The sequence below is a fragment of the Bubalus bubalis genome, chromosome 11, assembly GCF_019923935.1.
Source record: "Bubalus bubalis isolate 160015118507 breed Murrah chromosome 11, NDDB_SH_1, whole genome shotgun sequence".
Lineage (NCBI taxonomy): Eukaryota > Metazoa > Chordata > Mammalia > Artiodactyla > Bovidae > Bubalus > Bubalus bubalis.
This window is the reverse complement of record NC_059167.1, coordinates 92473390-92491843: the sequence shown is the minus strand read 5'-3', so window position 1 is coordinate 92491843 and position 18454 is coordinate 92473390. Positions and strand designations below refer to the sequence as shown.

At 39.9% G+C, this 18454-nt stretch overlaps 1 protein-coding gene across 1 annotated transcript in view; it reads left to right on the top strand.

The window, feature by feature from the left end:
• Positions 1-18454, top strand: part of JMY (junction mediating and regulatory protein, p53 cofactor) — a 78013-nt gene that overhangs the window by 34850 nt on the left and 24709 nt on the right. Inside the window, exons 3-6 of the mRNA XM_006053969.4 lie at positions 7304-7454; positions 10939-11108; positions 15846-16011; positions 16505-16692. Coding sequence (XP_006054031.4) covers positions 7304-7454; positions 10939-11108; positions 15846-16011; positions 16505-16692 — 675 coding nt within the window. The remainder of the gene's footprint in view (positions 1-7303; positions 7455-10938; positions 11109-15845; positions 16012-16504; positions 16693-18454) is intronic.

The window sequence follows — 18454 nt, the reverse complement described above, 5'->3', positions numbered from 1 at the left end:
GGAAAAGGTGAAGGATAGGCCCTATGAAGCTGACCTGTGAGGAAGAAGACTGCTGTTTGAGAGAACCAGATCCCTGGGGATAAAGCACTGATGGACTGGTGCTGCTTTGTCTTGGGCACACACAATGAGGCCAGTTCTGCAGAGCTTAAAAAACTGCAGACTCGTTTCTGTTAACTTCTTGAAGAAGGTACTAGATGCTGAGATTAAAAAGCGAGACTGGAATGATGATCACAGAACAGCAAACAAGAAAGTCAAGTGACAAAGATAGGAAGACACAAGTGTCTCTTTCCTTCAACTCTGAAATCTCCTCCAGCCCTTCCTCCTGGCAAAGGATAAATGTGGTTTTCAGAGCCCGAATCCTAGCATCACAAGGCAGAAGGCTGAACTTGGAGGTGATAGAATCCAAATACATTTTGACTTTCAAAGTCAGTGAAAAACTGTAGCTAACCTAAATTACAGTCTTAGGTATAATAACCAGACAGAGTTTAGTCATGTCATTGAAAGGGACTTCTGTCATAACATGCTGAAGAAGAATTTAAGTTTTGCTGCAGTGATCAATTTATTAAATCTTTTTTTCATATTTGTGAATCTTTTGCTTTTTAACTTATTTTAAATTGCAACAAATGAAAGCACAAAACCTCGATGGTTTTATTACAGGAAACAAGTTTTCTAGACTCTTACATGCAAAAAGTCTAAATATGCCACGTACTGCTGAGAATGCCACAGTGGCTTCCAGTTGCTTGTCACGTGCAGCACAAGCTCCACAGCCTCCTCATGGTGACATAGCCTACTTGTCTAGGCTTATCTTCCTCTACCTTCATCTGTTTTACCTGAACTCCAGGTAGGCTGGACTGCTCTCTGTCCTTTACCATACATTGAACTTAACTTGCCTCAAGGCTTTTCTCAGGTTAATTCTTAGCTACAGCACGCATTTTGGGTGATTCTCTTTTCCCATATCCTCCCCATGTAACTGTCAAAATCCGACCCCTCCTTCAAATCCTTCTGCAATTTATGGACTTCAGTAAAGTTTGTTTGTCCTGATCTAAACAGCTAAATGTGTTCAAAGATTATGGTATCATAAATTCAGTTCAGTTCAGTTCATTCACTCAGTCGTGTCTGACTCCTTGCAACCCCATGAATTGCAGCACGCCAGGCCTCCCTGTCCATCACCAACTCCCAGAGTCTACTCAAACTCATGTGCATCGAGTCGGTGATGGCCATCTAGCCGTCTCATCCTCTGTTGTCCCCTTCTCCTCCTGCCCCCAATCCCTCCTAGCATCAGAGTCTTTTCCAGTGAGTCAACTCTTCGCATGAGGTGGCCAAAGTACTGGAGTTTCAGCTTCAGCATCACTCCTTCCAAAGAACACCCAGGACTGATCTCCTTTAGAATGGACTGGTTGGATCTCCTTGCAGTCCAAGGGACTCTCAAGAGTCTTCTCCAACACCACAGTTCAAAAGCTTTTTAGTTCCTCTTCACTTTCTACCATAAGGGTAGTATCATAAATTACTTTTCAGAAAAGGTTTTAGTCAATTTATAGTTCCACCAGCAGTATATTATGTGTCTCTTGTCTCACCGTGACCTCACTAACCCTAGTTAGTCTTGTTTTTAATTTTTGCTTAGTAATTTTTCTAAATGGTTTGTCATCCTACCATCTAAAAACAATCAGAAGGTTGTGTGTTCATGTCACGTTGGGGTCAGAGTGGCTTTTTTTAGGGGCTTCCCTGGTGGCTCAGATGGTAAAGCGCCTGTCTGCAATGTAGGAGACCCAGGTTCGATCCTGGCTTGGGAAGATCCCCTGGAGAAGGAAATGGCAGCCCACTCCAGTGTTCTTGCCTGGAGAATCCCATGGACAGAGGAGCCTGGTGGGCCACAGTCCATGGGGTTGCAAAGAGTCAGACACAACAGAGCGACTCCACTTTTCATCTAAAGACAGCTGTTCCTCCCCTCTTCTCTACCAATTTATTTTTAACTGGGTTCTTTCTTTTTTACTTGTTATATTGGAGTATAGGTGCTTTACAAAATTGTGTTACTCTCAGATGTACCGCAGAGTGATTCAATTGTACACGATACATATATCTGTTCTTTTTCAGACGCTTTTCATAACTGGGTTCTTTCTTCACAGGAGAAAACATAGGTTCTCCCTCTAACCTGCTCCATGGCCTCCCATTCAAATAAAGCGTAGTGCCTACCCTTAATAAGCCTTATTCCCGTCTCCTAATCACTTACACAGATTTCTGAAAAGAGAGTATTTACACATGTTTCTATATCTCTGTCCTCCTTAAAAACATGTATGGAAGTGGATTTTTATTCACTCTTTCAGGAAATATTTTAGATTACCTAGTTCATGCCAGGCAGTGTGCTAGTGAAGAGCAAGCAAGCAGAGATACTGTGCATTCTTTGCCCTCACGGAACATTCAGAGTGGGAAGCAGGTGATATAAAATAAAATACAAGTGTGATAAGAGGTAAGAGCCAGTCTGATCACACGGACCACAGCCTTGTCTAAATCAGTGAAACTAAGCCATGCCCTGTGGGGCCACCCAAGATGGGAGGGTCATGGTGGAGCGATCTCACAGAATGTGGTCCACTTAAGAAGGGAATGGCAAACCACTTCAGTATTCTTACCTTGAGAACCCCATGAACAGTATGAAAAGGCAAAATGATAGGATCCTGAAAGGGGAACTCCCCAGGTCGGTAGGTACCCAATATGCTACTGGAGATCAGTGGAGAAATAACTCCAGAAAGAATGAAGGGATGGAGCCAAAGCAAAAACAATACCCAGTTGTGGATGTGACTGGTGATAGAAGCAAGGTCTGATGCTGTAAATAGCAATATTGCATAGGAACCTGGAATGTCAGGTCCATGAATCAAGGCAAATTGGAAGTGGTCAAACAGGAGATGGCAGGAGTGAATGTTGACATTCTAGGAATCAGCGAACTAAAATGGACTGGAATGGGTGAATTTAACTCAGCTGGCCATTATATCTACTACTGTGGGCAAGAATCCCTTAGAAGAAATGGAGTAGCCATCATGGTCAACGAGAGTCCAAAATGCAGTACTTGGATGCAATCTCAAAAACGACAGAATGATCTCTGTTCATTTCCAAGGCAAACCATTCAATATCACGGTAATCCAGCCTATGCCCCAACCAGTAATACTGAAGAAGCTGAAGTTGAATGGTTCTATGAAGACCTACAAGACCTTTTAGAACTAACACCCAAAAAAGATGTCCTTTTCATTATAGGGGACTGGAATGCAAAAGTAGGAAGTCAAGAAACACCTGGAGTAACAGGCAGATTTGGCCTTGGAGTATGGAATGAAGCAGGGCAAAGGCTAATAGAGTTTTGTCAAGAGAACGCACTGGTTATAGCAAACACCCTCTTCCAACAACACAAGAGAAGACTCTACACATGGACATCACCAGATGGTCAACACTGAAATCAGATTGATTATGTTCCTTGCAGCCAAAGAAGGAGAAGCTCTATACAGTCAGCAAAAACAAGACCAGGAGCTGACTGTGGCTCAGATCATGAACTCTTTATTGCCGAATTCAGACTTAAATTGAAGAAAGGAGGGGAAACCACTAGACCATTCAGGTATGACCTAAATCAAATCCCTTATGATTATACAGTGGAAAGTGACAAATAGAGTTCAAGGGATTAGATCTGATAGAGTGCCTGATGAACTATGGACGGAGGTTCATGACATTGTACAGGAGACAGTGATCAAGACCATACCCAAGAAAAAGAAATGCAAAAAAGTAAAATGGCTGTCTGAGGAGGCCTTACAAATAGCTCTGAAAAGAAGAGAAGCGAAAAGGAAAGATACAAGCATCTGAATGCAGAGTTCCAAAGAATAGCAAGGAGAGATAAGAAAGCTTTCCTCAGCGATTAATGCAAAGAAATAGAGAAAAACAACAGAATGGGAAAGACTAGAGGTCTCTTCAAGAAAATTAGAGATACCAAGGGAACATTACATGCAAAGATAGGCTTGATAAAGGACAGAAATGGTATGGACCTGACAGAAGCAGAAGATATTAAGAAGAGGTGGCAAGAATACACAGAAGAACTGTACAAAAAAGAGCTTCATGACCCAGATAATCACGATGGTGTGATCACTCACCTAGAGCCAGACATCCTGGAATGTGAAGTCAAGTGGGCCTTAGGAAGCATCACTATAAACAAAGTTAGTGGAGGTGATGGAATTCCAGTGGAGCTCTTTCAAATCCTGAAAGATGATGCTGTGAAAGTGCTGCACTCAAGATGCCAGCAAATTTGGACAACTCAGCAGTGGCCACAGGACTGGAAAAGGTCAGTTTTCATTCCAATCCCAAAGGCAATGCCAAAGAATGCTCAAACTATTGCACAATTGCACTCATCTCACATGCTAGTAAAGTAATGCTCAAAATTCTCCAAGCCAGGCTTCAGCAATATGTGAACCATGAACTTCCAGATGTTCAAGCTGGTTTTAGAAAAGGCAGAGGAACCAGAAGTCAAATTGCCAATATCCGCTGGAACATGGAAAAAGCAAGAGAGTTCCAGAAAAACATCTATTTCTGCTTTATTGACTATGCCAAAGCCTTGGACTGTGTGGATCACCATAAACTGTGGAATATTATTAAAGAGATGGGCATACCAGACCACCTGACCTGTCTCTTGAGAAACTTATATGCAGGTCAGGAAGCAACAGTTAGAACTGGACATGGAACAACAGACTTGTTCCAAATAAGGAAAAGGAGTACGTCAAGGCTGTATATTGTCACCCTGCTTATTTAACTTATATGCAGAGTACATCATGAGAAACGCTGGGCTGGAAGAAGCACAAGCTGGAATCAAGATTGCCGGGAGAAATATCAGTAACCTCAGATATGCAGATAGCACCACCCTTATGGCAGAAAGTGAAGAGGAACTAAAAAGCCTCTTGATGATAGAGTGAAAAAGTTGGCTTAAAGCTCAACATTCAGAAAACTACGATTATGGCATCTGGTCCCATCACTTCATGGGAAATAGATGGGGAAACAGTGGAAACAGTGTCGGACTTTATTTTTCGGGACTCCAAAATCACTGCAGAGGATGACTGCAGCCATGAAATTAAAAGATGCTTACTCCTTGGAAGGAAAGTTATGACCAACCTAGATAGCATATTGAAAAGCAGAGACATTACTTTGCCAACAAAGGTCCGTCTAGTCAAGGCTATGGTTTTTCCAGTGGTCATGTATGGATGTGAGAGTTGGACTGTGAAGAAGGCTGAGCGCCGAAGAATTGATGCTTTTGAAGTGTGGTGTTGGAGAAGACTCTTGAGAGTCCCTTGGACTGCAAGGAGATCCAACCACTTCATTCTAAAGGAGATCAGTCCTGGGTGTTCATTGGAAGGACTGATGCTGAAGCGAAACTCCAATACTTGAGCCACCTCATGCGAAGAGTTGACTCACTGGAAAAGACTCTGATGCTGGGAGGGATTGGGGGCAGGAGGAAAAGGGACGACAGAGGATGAGATGGTTGGATGGCATCACCGACTCAATGCACATGAGTTTGGGTCAACTCCAGGAGTTGGTGATGGACAGGGGGCCTGGTGTGCTGTGATTTATGGGGTGGCAAAGAGTCGGACACGACTGAGCAACCAAACTGAATTGATCTGAAGAGGTAAGAAGAAAAGGTATTTGTTACACTGAAGAGCTTATACTGGCTATAATATTGAGCCAGGGAAGACATCCATGAACCAGTAATTGAGCTGAGATCTGAAGATATGGTGGGAATTCATAGGCAGAAGGAGTTTGCCTGTACTCCAGAACTGTTGTTGCCAAGTTCATGCTGTTAGGTCCATGAATACTGGTGTTGTATCTACTTGACCCCTAAGCAGTGCTTGATAGAGTTGATTTCTCCTCCATTGACTCTTCCTATTTATGTGTTGTGATTTCTTACATGAACTGATTCACTGTCATTGCTTTAAATGTCTTCTACTATGTCAAGGGTGTGTGTATGCTAAGTCGCTTCAGTCGTGTCCAACTCTTTGCGACCCCATGGACTGTAGCCCTTCAGGCTCCTCTGTCCATGGGATTCTCCAGGTGAGGATACTGGAGTGGGTGTCCATGCCCTCCTCCAGGGGATTGTCCCAACCCAGGGATCAAACCCACAGTTCTTACGCCCCCTGAATTGGCAGGTGGGTATTTTACCACTGGCACACTAGCAAGCCCAGGTGTCAAGGGTACCCAAGGGTACCTAGAGTTAAACTTAACATATGTAAAATGAAATTCTTGACAATTCCATGTACATATTTTTTCTTGGTAATCCTGGAATCATTTTTCCCTCTATTTGGAAGACTGTTTCTTTAAGGAGCAGTATATTATATACTATATTATATAGTATTATATTATATACTATATTGTTGCTTCGAGACTAAATGAAGTCTTATAGACTGTTCTTTTGATTTCTGTTCCTTTAGTTGTAGTGTTTAAAGAGTATGACCCTCATTATTTCTACTTTAGAAATTTGCTTACTTGATCAGTTTTTAAGTGTGCCAGGGATGGGCTAACATTTTTCACTATAAAGTTTTTCCCGATCATCCTAATATTGGTGTTACTAACTTAACTGCTTAATTTTTAATCTCTTTCTCGGTATGTGGTAAAACACTACAGAGTATACAGAGGGTCTGTGGCTGTTTCCTGAACTGTACCTTTACTCCATGTTAACATTCCTGTGTAGTGCTTTTCTGTACTTTGATATTAATATTGTTACTTCTCTGACATTCACCTGGCATATCTCTGTCCATTACCTGATTTTCAGCTTTTCCTTTGTCCTTTCATTTTAGCTGTGGCTCTTATAAATAATATGTAGCCAGTTTTTCTCTGTTACTTATTCCAGAGTCCTTCAGTAGGCAGATAGGCTTATTTTTTATATACTGTCAACCTTATTTATTTATGTTGATGATTAAATAAGTACTTTATTGGCACAAATAATTCTTAACATAAAAATATAATTATCATAAAGGAGGAAATAAAAATTTTCCAGCACCCCAAAATAATTAGTCAAACATTTTGTTCTATGTTCTTCATTTATATATATATAGAAGAGAGAAGGCTAAAGAATCCAATAGAGGAGGAAAGGGAAACAGGTTTCTGTATTAACTGTCTTCAACATTCTTGTTAATTTAATTGTTTTGTAAATTGATAGCATTTCCTCAAGAGCAGAGAAAAGTAAATACTCTTTTAGTACCAAGAGTGCCTGACACACAAACGTTCAGTAGATGTTTAAGGAGTGAATAGAGAAAGAAATTATTTTTTCAGTTTTTCTTTTTTCTCTCTAAAGATTTCTATGGAAAATGACTACCTGGGCCCCCGAAGAATTGAAAGTCTACAGAAAGAGGATGCTGACTGGCAGCGGAAAGCCCACATGGCCGTGCTGTCCATTCAAGATCTTACCGTCAAATACTTTGAAATAACAGCTAAAGCTCAAAAAGGTGAGTTTCCCAGTACAGTTATCCTTGTTAGGTAATTTTAAAAGTGAGTGGAGGTTTTTTTTTCTTAATGAGTGTTTTAAATATTTTTTGTTCACAATAGTTATAGAAAAGAATATAAAGACCATTCAATCCTAGCAGTTAAAGAAGATCACTATTAACAAGTTAAGGTATATCCTTCCAGTCTTTTTCTAGGCATTGTGTGTTAACATATACTTACCTTTAAAATAATTAAAAATAATGGGTATTTGTATAGCAGATTTCAATTCTGACAGTAAATGTTTGCAGTTACAGAGTTCACAGCTTAAAGGCAAAATTCCCAAGAAGACTGCCTTCCCTTCAGACACTGTTTGCAAATTTGAGGTGTCCACAGGCCATCTGTACTTCTAAACAGTAGGCTACAAATTTAGTGGTTCTGCTACAGCCCTTTTAAGTTTGAAAAATTCACTACAGTGACTCAGAGAACTCAGGAAAACATAGTTCCCATTACAGTTTATAAAAGATAGAAATCAAGGGTTTCCCTGTGACTCAGTGGTAAAGAATCTGCCTGCCAATGCAGGGGACACGGGTTCTATCCCTGCTTTTTGAAGATCTTGCACACTGCAGAGCAGCTAGCCCTGTGTGTCACGACTGTTGAGCCTGCGCTCTAGAGCCCGGGAGCTGCAACCACTGAAGGCTGCACGACCTGTGCTCCACAGCAAGAGAAGCCATCTCAGTGAGCGCACCTCCAGTGCACCGCAACGGCCAAGCAGCGCCTGCTTGTGCACCTGGGGAAGAGCCCGCTCAGAGCGGAGACCAGCACAGCCAGAAATAAGCGAGGAAACTTCTTCTAAAAAGACAGAAACCAAGCCAAATGAAGAGATACATATGACAAGGTCTGTCTGTCTAGGTCCATTTCTTCCAACTCCTTTCCATAGGAGGCCACAGAACTCTTTCCACCACTCTCTGAGAAGCAGTTTGAATTATTCATATTCATATAGAGCATTCTATATTCATAATTTTCTGCATTACCTTCATATTCCTGAGCTATTGGAAAATAATTTCCAGTGAAGTGAGCAGCTGTTAGGTGGAAGAATACATTCTGTCAAGAGATGTTGGTAGACAAAGTATTGACTAACTCTTCTAGTAGGTAGCAACATGAGACTGAATTAGGACAGAAACTGCTCTATATACATAGCCCTTAAGTGGAAAGCGAGAGAAAAGGCTCCAGACTATTTTTGCTTTTACAGAATGTTTAGCTTTATTAAGTTGTGATTACAGATTCCGGTAAAAATCAGGGGAGTAGCAGACTAGGTATTTAAGTAACTAATTTAACTCTCCTTGATTTTTAAGTCACCAAAACTCTTCAGTTTCATATATCTGTGTTGAAGGTGTTGATAATGCCACCATGCCTATTCTATAGGATTGCTAGGCAGATAAATAGAATACATGGAAAAAGTGCTTTGAAATTAACATAACATTGTGTTAATCTGAGTGATTGTGGTTGTGTGCATGAGGAAGAGAAGAAACAAAACAGACCACGTATTTGGTTAATATTGCTATGTAAAGTGAGAGAAACACTTGAGTACATATTATCCTCTCATTTAATTTCCACAAGTCTTCCAAGGAGGTACTGTATTTCCTTATGTTTATCATTCAAGGGAATTTAGCCCAAGAACAGTTAGGTTTCTGCCTTAAGTTACATGTTGATGGGTACAAGTGAGGATTTAACTCCAAGCTGTCTCCTAACCCTGCTGTGGTTTTTGCCCCTACAGTGCACTGCTGTATTGATACTACGGTTGCATAAATATTGTCATACATTTTTTTAAAGAGATAGGCAGAGATTTAAAATGGCAGAATCATTTGATATGTAGGCAACATAAGTAGATGTTATTTGTTAAACCCTAAAATTAAGGATCAGATTAATGTTCAAATATGTTAGCAGTTAAAGGCCACAGAAAAAGAAACCGAAAGAACTATATTGAGAGACGATTCTGAGTAAGTAGATTGTTCATTTGTCATAAGAACTCAATAGATTTTTAAGACTAAGTCAAGAAATAGTAATGATCTTGAATGCAGGTAATTACCAGGAACAGGTTCCAAGTTGGTTGCATCTGGTCATTGGGACTAAGGGTGGAGGGAGGGAGTTGAGCCCAAGAAATTGTTCTTTCCACTATCAGCTTCTCTGTACAATTTTAATTTTTAAGTATGTTCTAGTATCTTGCCTGGAAAATCCCATGGATGGAGGAGCCTGGAAGGCTGCAGTCCATGGGGTCGCTGAGGGTCGGACACAACTGAGCGACTTCACTTTCACTTTTCACTTTCATGCATTGGAGAAGGAAATGGCAACCCACTCCAGTGTTCTTGCCTGGAGAATCCCAGGGACTGGGAAGCCTGGTGGGCTGCCGTCTCTGGGGTTGCACGGAGTCGGACGCGACTGAAGTGACGCAGCAGCAGCAGCAGCAGTATTATTGTAAAAAATTTTTTTAATTTCATGAAATTCTGAGGCAGATGTTACTGAGACACTTTTTGCAAAGAGAGTTATGATGTAGTTGCAATACAAAAGTATTAATCGCTTAACCTCTGAGCATAAGAAACTACTAGAGAATGTATATTGACCTAAAGACTATATTAGATACTTCATAATCAGATTGCCTGCCTCTTTTATGTTAGTTAAAACATGTTTCTGACCTGTTAATCAGAAGGGACATAGAATGGTTGGATTCATTGTATAAGGCCCCAAGATGAGCCAGCACCACACTGTTATCAGTTAAACAGTTAACTGATATCAGTTAAAACTTATTTAACTGGAAGATATTATCTGTTTGAGTGTCAAGAAATGTTTTCTGGATGAGGCCTCTGTTGCGGCAGACTGGAAGTTTTTCTTTTTTTGTGTGGTGGCCAGAAGTTGGGTGTCTTCCTTGGGGCTTAACTGTACTCCCAACAGTAACCTTAGTGGCATAAGCTTCATGATAATGTCTAGACACTTATTTCACCCTATATCATATCACTAAAATACATTTGAAGAACTCAAAAAGTACATGAATTTAAATAATTTTTAAATAACCTTTAATAGTTATGGTTCTGATTTCAAGTAACATACCTCAGAAAAGGTAAGAACCTTCACACAATAAAGTTTTATAGAAACTGTGAAATTTAATAATACTGGAAAATGTGAAAAGAATATTTTTAAGTAAGTTTTAAAATTAACCTGAAAACTTAAGTTTCATCTTCAGAAAGTTATTTCTCAGGATGATTATTTAAAATTCTTATTGGAGACATTAGAGAAAATCTAAGATAGTATTGATTTATATAGGTTATACGTATTTTATCATGTTATAGGTAATCTGTCATGAACTGGTATAGGTAATTTATCATGAGGGTAGGATTTATGTGCTTATCTTTGAGTGGGTGATCAGTGCGATCTTAAGACTTCCAAATTCTTTAGTGTCAAGTTGTTTCATGTCTTATCTTAATGTCTCAATGTCCTTTTTAAAATTATTAATAGCTGTGTATGATCGAATGCGAGCAGATCAGAAGAAATTTGGTAAAGCGTCATGGGCAGCAGCTGCTGAACGTATGGAAAAACTTCAGTATGCAGTTTCTAAGGAGACTTTGCAGATGATGAGAGCTAAAGAGATCTGTTTGGAACAGAAGAAACATGCTCTAAAAGAAGAGGTAACAAAAACCATGAGAAAAATATATTTAAAATTATTTTTAATTAAGATGTGCTATATTTGGTACAAGACTTAAATTTTTCTGATCCTCCTGGCAGCACTGTCTTCATGAGGTGATGATAACTTTCACACTGGGGCCTATGATAGAATTTGAGTTGTTGCATTTTCACAGCATCTGAGCGTGACTGTAGGCAGCAATTGTTAACAATTGTTAAAAGAAAAAGGGGCACTCATTTTCTATCTCCCCTTCAACTCTCACCACACCTTTGCAACTATTTTCTCTCTTTAGATTTGCTATTCTGGACATTTTATGTAAATGAAATCATAAGACGTGAATTTTTTTTTTTAATGCTTTTCACCCCACATAATATGTTTTCAAAGTTCATCCATATTGTGGCATATTTCATTGCTCAGTCTACTTCTTTTTCAAATGATACACCACTCTATAGTTATACCACACTTGATGTATTCATCAGTTGATGAACTTTTGGGTTCTTTCTATTTTTAGAGCTTTATGAATAAAGCTGTTATGAAAATTTTAGACAAGGTTTTCCTTTATCTTGGTGTGAAATGCTATTTAACCTATTGAGGAACTGCCAGACTGTTTTCCAAACAGCTGTACCATTTCCATCTTCATTAGCAGTGTACAAAATGATAGAATTTCTCCACATCTTTCTTTACATTATCACTAATACTGTCTTTTTTGTTTTAGCCATCCTGGTGGGTGTGAAGTGGTGTCTTGGGGTTTTGATTTGCATTTCTCTGGTGGCATTTATGTCTAGTATCTTTTTGTGTGCTAAATTGGCCACTTATATGTCATCTTTGGAGAAATTTTGATTCAGATCATTTGCCCATTTAACTTTTTTTTTCATGGCCTGTGGATCTACTGGAAAGCTAGGAAGCTTCATAAGTTCTTTACATATTCCAGATACAAGTCTTTTATCAAATACATGATTTGTAAGTATTTGCTCCCATTCCGTGGCTTGACTGGATTGGCTTCTAATATATATCTGTGAAAGTTGTACATTCTACTCTAGAGAAGAACAAAATGTCATCACTGTTTTTATTAATATAGCTTTATGTAAAACACATTGCTTTGTGAATGTGCATATGCATGTCTAACTCTTGTTTAAAAAAGACTGTATGAGGTAGTCTATAATCTATTATGGCTCTGATCTAGAAAGAACTTTTGTTAATGGATTTATTTTTCCCTCTTCTTTTTTGCTTCTATTGTTAAAGGAAAAGTTAGAACTTGTTCTGAACTTTTTCACACTATTCAGAATCTCTTACAGATTTTAGCTCCATCTCTTTTTCATCTGAGGCATTTCCACTCTAACCTTCTTTTCTATTTAGCTTTCTCCTTTATGTTTCTAGATGTTTCTTAAGTTCTAGAACTTTAAAACTTGAAATACTAGCATTTTATTGACTCTGAAATAGAGTGCTACTCTTTATCACACTGACTAGCTTTATTCTAACCAGGATGAATAGTACTAACAACATAGGGTGCTAAAAGAGCTGCAGAGAGTTAGGTTTATAACTGTTTGCCATTGCAAGAACATTTCTTACTGGAATTGGTCTCTTGTGGTAGACGAAGGGCGAGGCTGAAATGGGCCAGGGAGTTTGGCATTAATCGGTGGGGTCATTTTCCCTGGGGTCATCCCAGTACCATAATAGTCTGTTTGGAATGTTCTGGATTATGTTTGAGTTCTTCAAAGGATTTGGTAAAACTGTCAGTCACTCTTGCCAGGTTTATGCTTGTTGAATGATATAATATGTGCATTGTGATTTTTATACACATCTGTGATGATGACTGCACTAGTTTTATTAGTGTTAACTTAGCACAACCACATGACTCATGAGACACAGACCAAATGTGATTTATTAAGGCCATCCCAAACAAATCCCTTGCTTTATGATACAGTCCTACCCTGTGGTTTAAATTATGAAAGTGAAAGTCACTCAGTTAAGTCCTACTCTTTGTGACCCCATGGATTTCATGCAAAGATGGGCTCAATAAAGGACAGAAATGGTATGGACCTAACAGAAGCAGAAGATATTAAGAAGAGGTGGCAAGAATACACAGAAGAACTGTACAAAAAAGAGCTTCACGACCAATGATCACAATGCTGTGATCACTCACCTAGAGCCAGACATTCTGGAATGTGAAGTCAAGTGGGCCTTAGGAAGCATCACTACAAACAAAGCTAGTGGAGGTGATGGAATTCCAGTGGAGCTATTTCAAATCCTGAAAGATGATGCTGTGAAAGAGCTGCACTCAGTATGCCAGCAAATTTGGAAAACTCAGCAATGGCCACAGGACTAGAAAAAGTCAGTTTTCATTCTGATCCTGAAGAAAGGCAATGCCAAAGAATGCTCAAACTACTGCACAATTGCCCTCATCTCACACACTAGTAAAGTAATGCTCAAAATTCTCCAAGCCAGGCTTCAGCAATATGTGAACCGTGAACTTCCAGATGTTCAAGCTGGTTTTAGAAAAGGCAGAGGAACCAGAGATCAAATTGCCAACATCTGCTGGAAAAAAGCCCAGCATTAAAAACGCCCAGAGTTCCAGAAAAACATCTATTTCTGCTTTATTGACTATGCCAAAGCCTTTGACTATGTGGATCACAATAAACTGTGGAAAATTCTGAAAGAGATGGGAATACCAGACCACCTGACCTGCCTCTTGAGAAACCTATATGCAGGTCAGAAAGCAACAGTAACTGGACATGGAACAACAGACTGGTTCCAAATAGGCAAAGGAGTAAATCAAGGCTGTATATTGTCATCCTGCTTTTAACTTATCCTGTCATCCTGCATTTAACTTATATGCAGAGTACATCATGAGAAATGCTGGGCTGGAAGAAGCACAAGCTGGAATCAAGATCACCAGGAGAAATATCAATAACCTCAGATATGCAGTTGACACCGCCCTTATGGCAGAAAGTGAAGAGGAACTCAAAAGCCTCTTGATGAAAGTGAAAGAGGAGAGTGAAAAAGTTGGCTTAAAACTCAACATCCAGAAAACTAAGATCATGGCATCTGGTCCCATCACTTCATGGCAGATAGATGGGGAAACAGTGGAAACAGTGTCAGACTTTATTTTGGGGGGCTCCAAAATCACTGCAGATGGTGATTGCAGCCATGAAATGAAAAGACGTTTACTCCTTGGAAAGTTAATGACCAACCTAGATGGCATATTGAAAAGCAGAGATATTACTTTGCCAACAAACATCCGTCTAGTCAAGGCTTTGGTTTTTCCAGTGGTCATGTATGGATATGAGAGTTGGACTGTGAAGAAAGCTGAGTGCCAAAGAATCGATGCTTTTTAACTGTGGTATTGGAGAAGACTCTTGAGAGTCCCTTGCCTGCAAGTAGATCCAACCAGTCCATCCTAAAGGAGACCAGTCCTGGGTGTTCATTGGTAGGACTGATGCTGAAGCTGAAACTCCAATACTTTGGCCATCTCGTGCGAAGAGTTGACTCATTGGAAAAGACTCTGATGCTGGGAGGGATTGGGGGCAGGAGGAGAAGGGGATGACAGAGAATGAGATGGCTGGACAGCATCACCGACCCGATGGACATGGGTTTGAGTGAACTCCAGGAGTTGGTGATGGTCAGGGAGGCCTGGCGTGCTGCAATTCATGGGGTTGCAAAGAGTCAGACATGACTGAGGGACTGAACTGAACTGAACTGAACTGGACTTAATACAGTCCATGGAATTCAGGCCAGAATACTGGAGTGGGTAGACTTTAGCCTCTCTAGGGGATCTTCCCAACCCAGGGATTGAACCCAGGTCTCCCGCATTGCAGGCGGATTCTTTACCAGCCCAAGAATACTGGAATGGGTAGCCTATCCCTTCTCCAGTAGATCTTCCCAACCCAGGAATTGAACCGGGGTGTCCTACATTGCAGAGAGATTCTTTACCAACTGAGCTATCAGGGAAGCCCTGATAAATTATGAGGAGATGTTTTTTAAAATGTTGATATGTTACATCTCCTTAGGTTATTTTAAAAACAAATACTTCTTCCAAATGTGACAGTGGTACATTCCATGATACAAAGCTGAACTTCGAATAACTTTTAAATTAACTTTGAAATATTAAATATCACCCAGGGAAGCAAAATCCTATTTGATTAAAATTTTAACTACACTTTAGAATAAGTACTATTCTTTTTAATTTATCTCCTTTTTAACTGAGTCTTGATTATAATCATTCTCACCTCTTTTTAGGTCACAGACTCTTCTGCTTGTAAATTTGAAAGCTAGAAACACTGTACTCAGAGAAAAAAAATACATGTACACACAGCTTTGTACACAAATTTAGTAGGTTGTTAAGTCATCTGTAACTTAAGATGACTTAAGTCACCAGTCACTTCCCTGGTGGCTCAGAGGTTAAAGCATCTGCCTGGAATGTGGGAGACCTGGGTTCAATCCCTGGGTCAGGAAGATCCCCTGAAGAAGGAAATGGCAACCTACTCCAGTACTCTCGCCTGGAGAATCCCATGGAGGGAAGAGCCTGGTAGGCTACAATCCATGGGGTCGCACAGAGTTGGACACGACTGAGCAACTTCACTTCTAAGTCATCTGTACCTGAGCCATTGACCCCAGATTGTCTGCTGGTGTTCATTTGCTTCATGGATTTACCCTGTCTGATCAGTTAGAATATATTTCCAAACATAACTTGATTTTTTGTTCTCTCCAGCTATATTTGTCCTTATTTTTATTTTCAATGCAGATGCAGAGTCTACAGGGCGGTACAGAAGCCATAGCTCGATTGGATCAGTTAGAAGGTGATTATTATGATCTGCAACTTCAGTTGTATGAAGTGCAATTTGAAATCTTGAAGTGTGAGGAGTTACTGTTGACAGCACAACTGGAAAGCATCAAAAGACTTATATCAGGTATGATGCGTATCTAACAACACAAGTCCACAAAAATACTTTGGAACGAATGATGGAATTTCCCCATGTATTTGTTTGCTTGCATAGGAAAAATGTACATGGATACTAGCTTTATTTCTTCTGTTGAGGCTAAAAAAACTTAATGCAAAGTCAAACAATGATTTAGTAGAGGTAGCAGTTCAACTATGATCTTACCTTTGTAAAGTACTTTCTAACTTGCTTTGTTGCTTCAGCCAGAATCTTTACTCTCAGATTTTTAATTTGGGAGACAAGGTTCATAGCTTCTTACATTGAACACTTAACTGTGTGCCAGATACTGGCACACACATCCCCCCTCTGAGATGTATTTCCCAATAATCACAATTTTACAGAGAAAGTCAAGGGGTAATGGCTTTGCTTGAGGTTACAGAATTAGTGAGTGGATTGGAGTTCCTCTGTCTGGCTCCATAGCCCATGCTTTTAACCATTGCCCCTTGTTTCTGTTTTGTAACAGAAAAGAGAGATGAGGTGGTGTACTACGACACTTACGAAAGCATGGAGGCCATGCTGGAGAAGGAAGAGATGGCAGCGTCTATGCCTTTTCAGAGAGAAGAACTACAGAAACTTCAGCAGAAAGCACGCCAGCTGGAGGCAAGACGTGGACGGGTTTCGGCCAAGAAAGCATACCTCAGAAATAAAAAGGTATAATTGCTTGACTGTAACCTTAATTTACATCTTGCTTTTATTCACTACTTAATCCTTGACCCATATCTAATAATTGTAACCTGATTTGTCACTAATACTTGCATATATTTTAAAACTGAGTAAGAATAACGTCTTCTCAATACTCGAGCCATTATATTGACATATGGTTGTTAGAGAATTACACTCTTAAACACGTTGGAACAACCGGTGGTGATGTGCTGTTTGCCTCAGCCACCCAAAGGTGATTCTGCTTGGGCATGACTATAGGACTCTATGTAATGCAAATCCTGGCTCCTTTTTATTTAAGGATGTCAGGGGTGCTCTATAATTAAGTTCACTGGTTCTAACCTCACTCTTCAAGGAAATTTTTATTTATGTATAAAAGAAATTCAAAAAGGCAAAATGGTTGTCTGAGGAGGCCTTACAAATAGCTGAGAAAAGAATAGCAAGGAGAGATAAGAAAGCCTTCCTCCCTGATCAATGCAAAGAAATAGAGGAAAACAATAGAATGGTAAAGACTAGAGATCTCTTCAAGAAAATTAGAGATACCAAGGGAATATTTCATGCAAAGATGGGCACAGTAATGAATGGAAATGGTATGGACCTAACAGAAGCAGAAGATATTAAGAAGAGGTGGCAGGAGTACACAGAAGAACTATACAAAAAACATCTTCATGACCCAGATAACCACGATGGTATGATCACTCACCTAGAACCACACATCCTGGAATGTGAAGTCAAGTGGGCCTTAGGAAGCATCACTACAAACAAAGCTAGTGGAGGTGATGGAATTCCAGTGGAGCTATTTCAAATCCTGAAAGATGATGCTGTAAAAGTGCTGCACTCAGTATGCCAGCAAATTTGGAAAACTCAGCAGTGGCCACAGGACTGGAAAAGGTCAGTTTTCATTCCAATTCCAAAGAAAGGCAATGCCAAAGAATGTTCAGACTACTGCACAATTACATTCATCTCACACGCTAGCAAAGTAATGCTCAAAGTTCTGGAAGCCAGTCTTCAACAGTATGTGAACCGTGAACTTCCAGATGTTCAAGCTGGATTTAGAAAAGGCAGAGGAACCAGAGATCAAATTACCAACATCTGTTGGATCATCATAAAAGCAAGAGAGTTCCCGAAAAACATCTGCTTTATTGACTATGCCAAAGCCTTTGACTGTGTGGATTACAACAAACTGTGGAAAATTCTTCAAGAGATGGGAATACCAGACCACCTTACCTGCCTCCTGAGAAACCTGTATGCAGGTCAAGAAGCAGCAGTTAGAACTGGACATGGAACAACAGACTGGTTCCAAATTGGGAAAGGAGTACATCGAGGCTGTATATTGTCACCTTCCTTATTTAACTTACATGCAGAGTACATCATGCGAAATGCCAGGCTGGATGAAGTGCAAGCTGGAATCAAAATTGCCGGGAGAAATATCAATAACCTCAGATATGCTGATGACACCACCCTTATGGCAGAAAGTGAAGAAAAACTAAAGAGCCTTTTGATGAGAGTGAAAGAGGAGAGTGAAAAAGTTGGCTTAAAGCTCAACATTCAGAAAACTAAGATCATGGCATCTGGTCCCATCACCTCATGGGAAATAGATGGGGAAACAGTAGAAACAGTGTCAGACTATTTTGGGGGGCTCCAAAATCACTGCAGATGGTGACTGTAGCCATGAAATTAAAAGATGCTTTCTCCTTGGAAGAAAAGCTATGACCAACCTAAACAGCATATTAAAAAGCAGAGATACTACTTT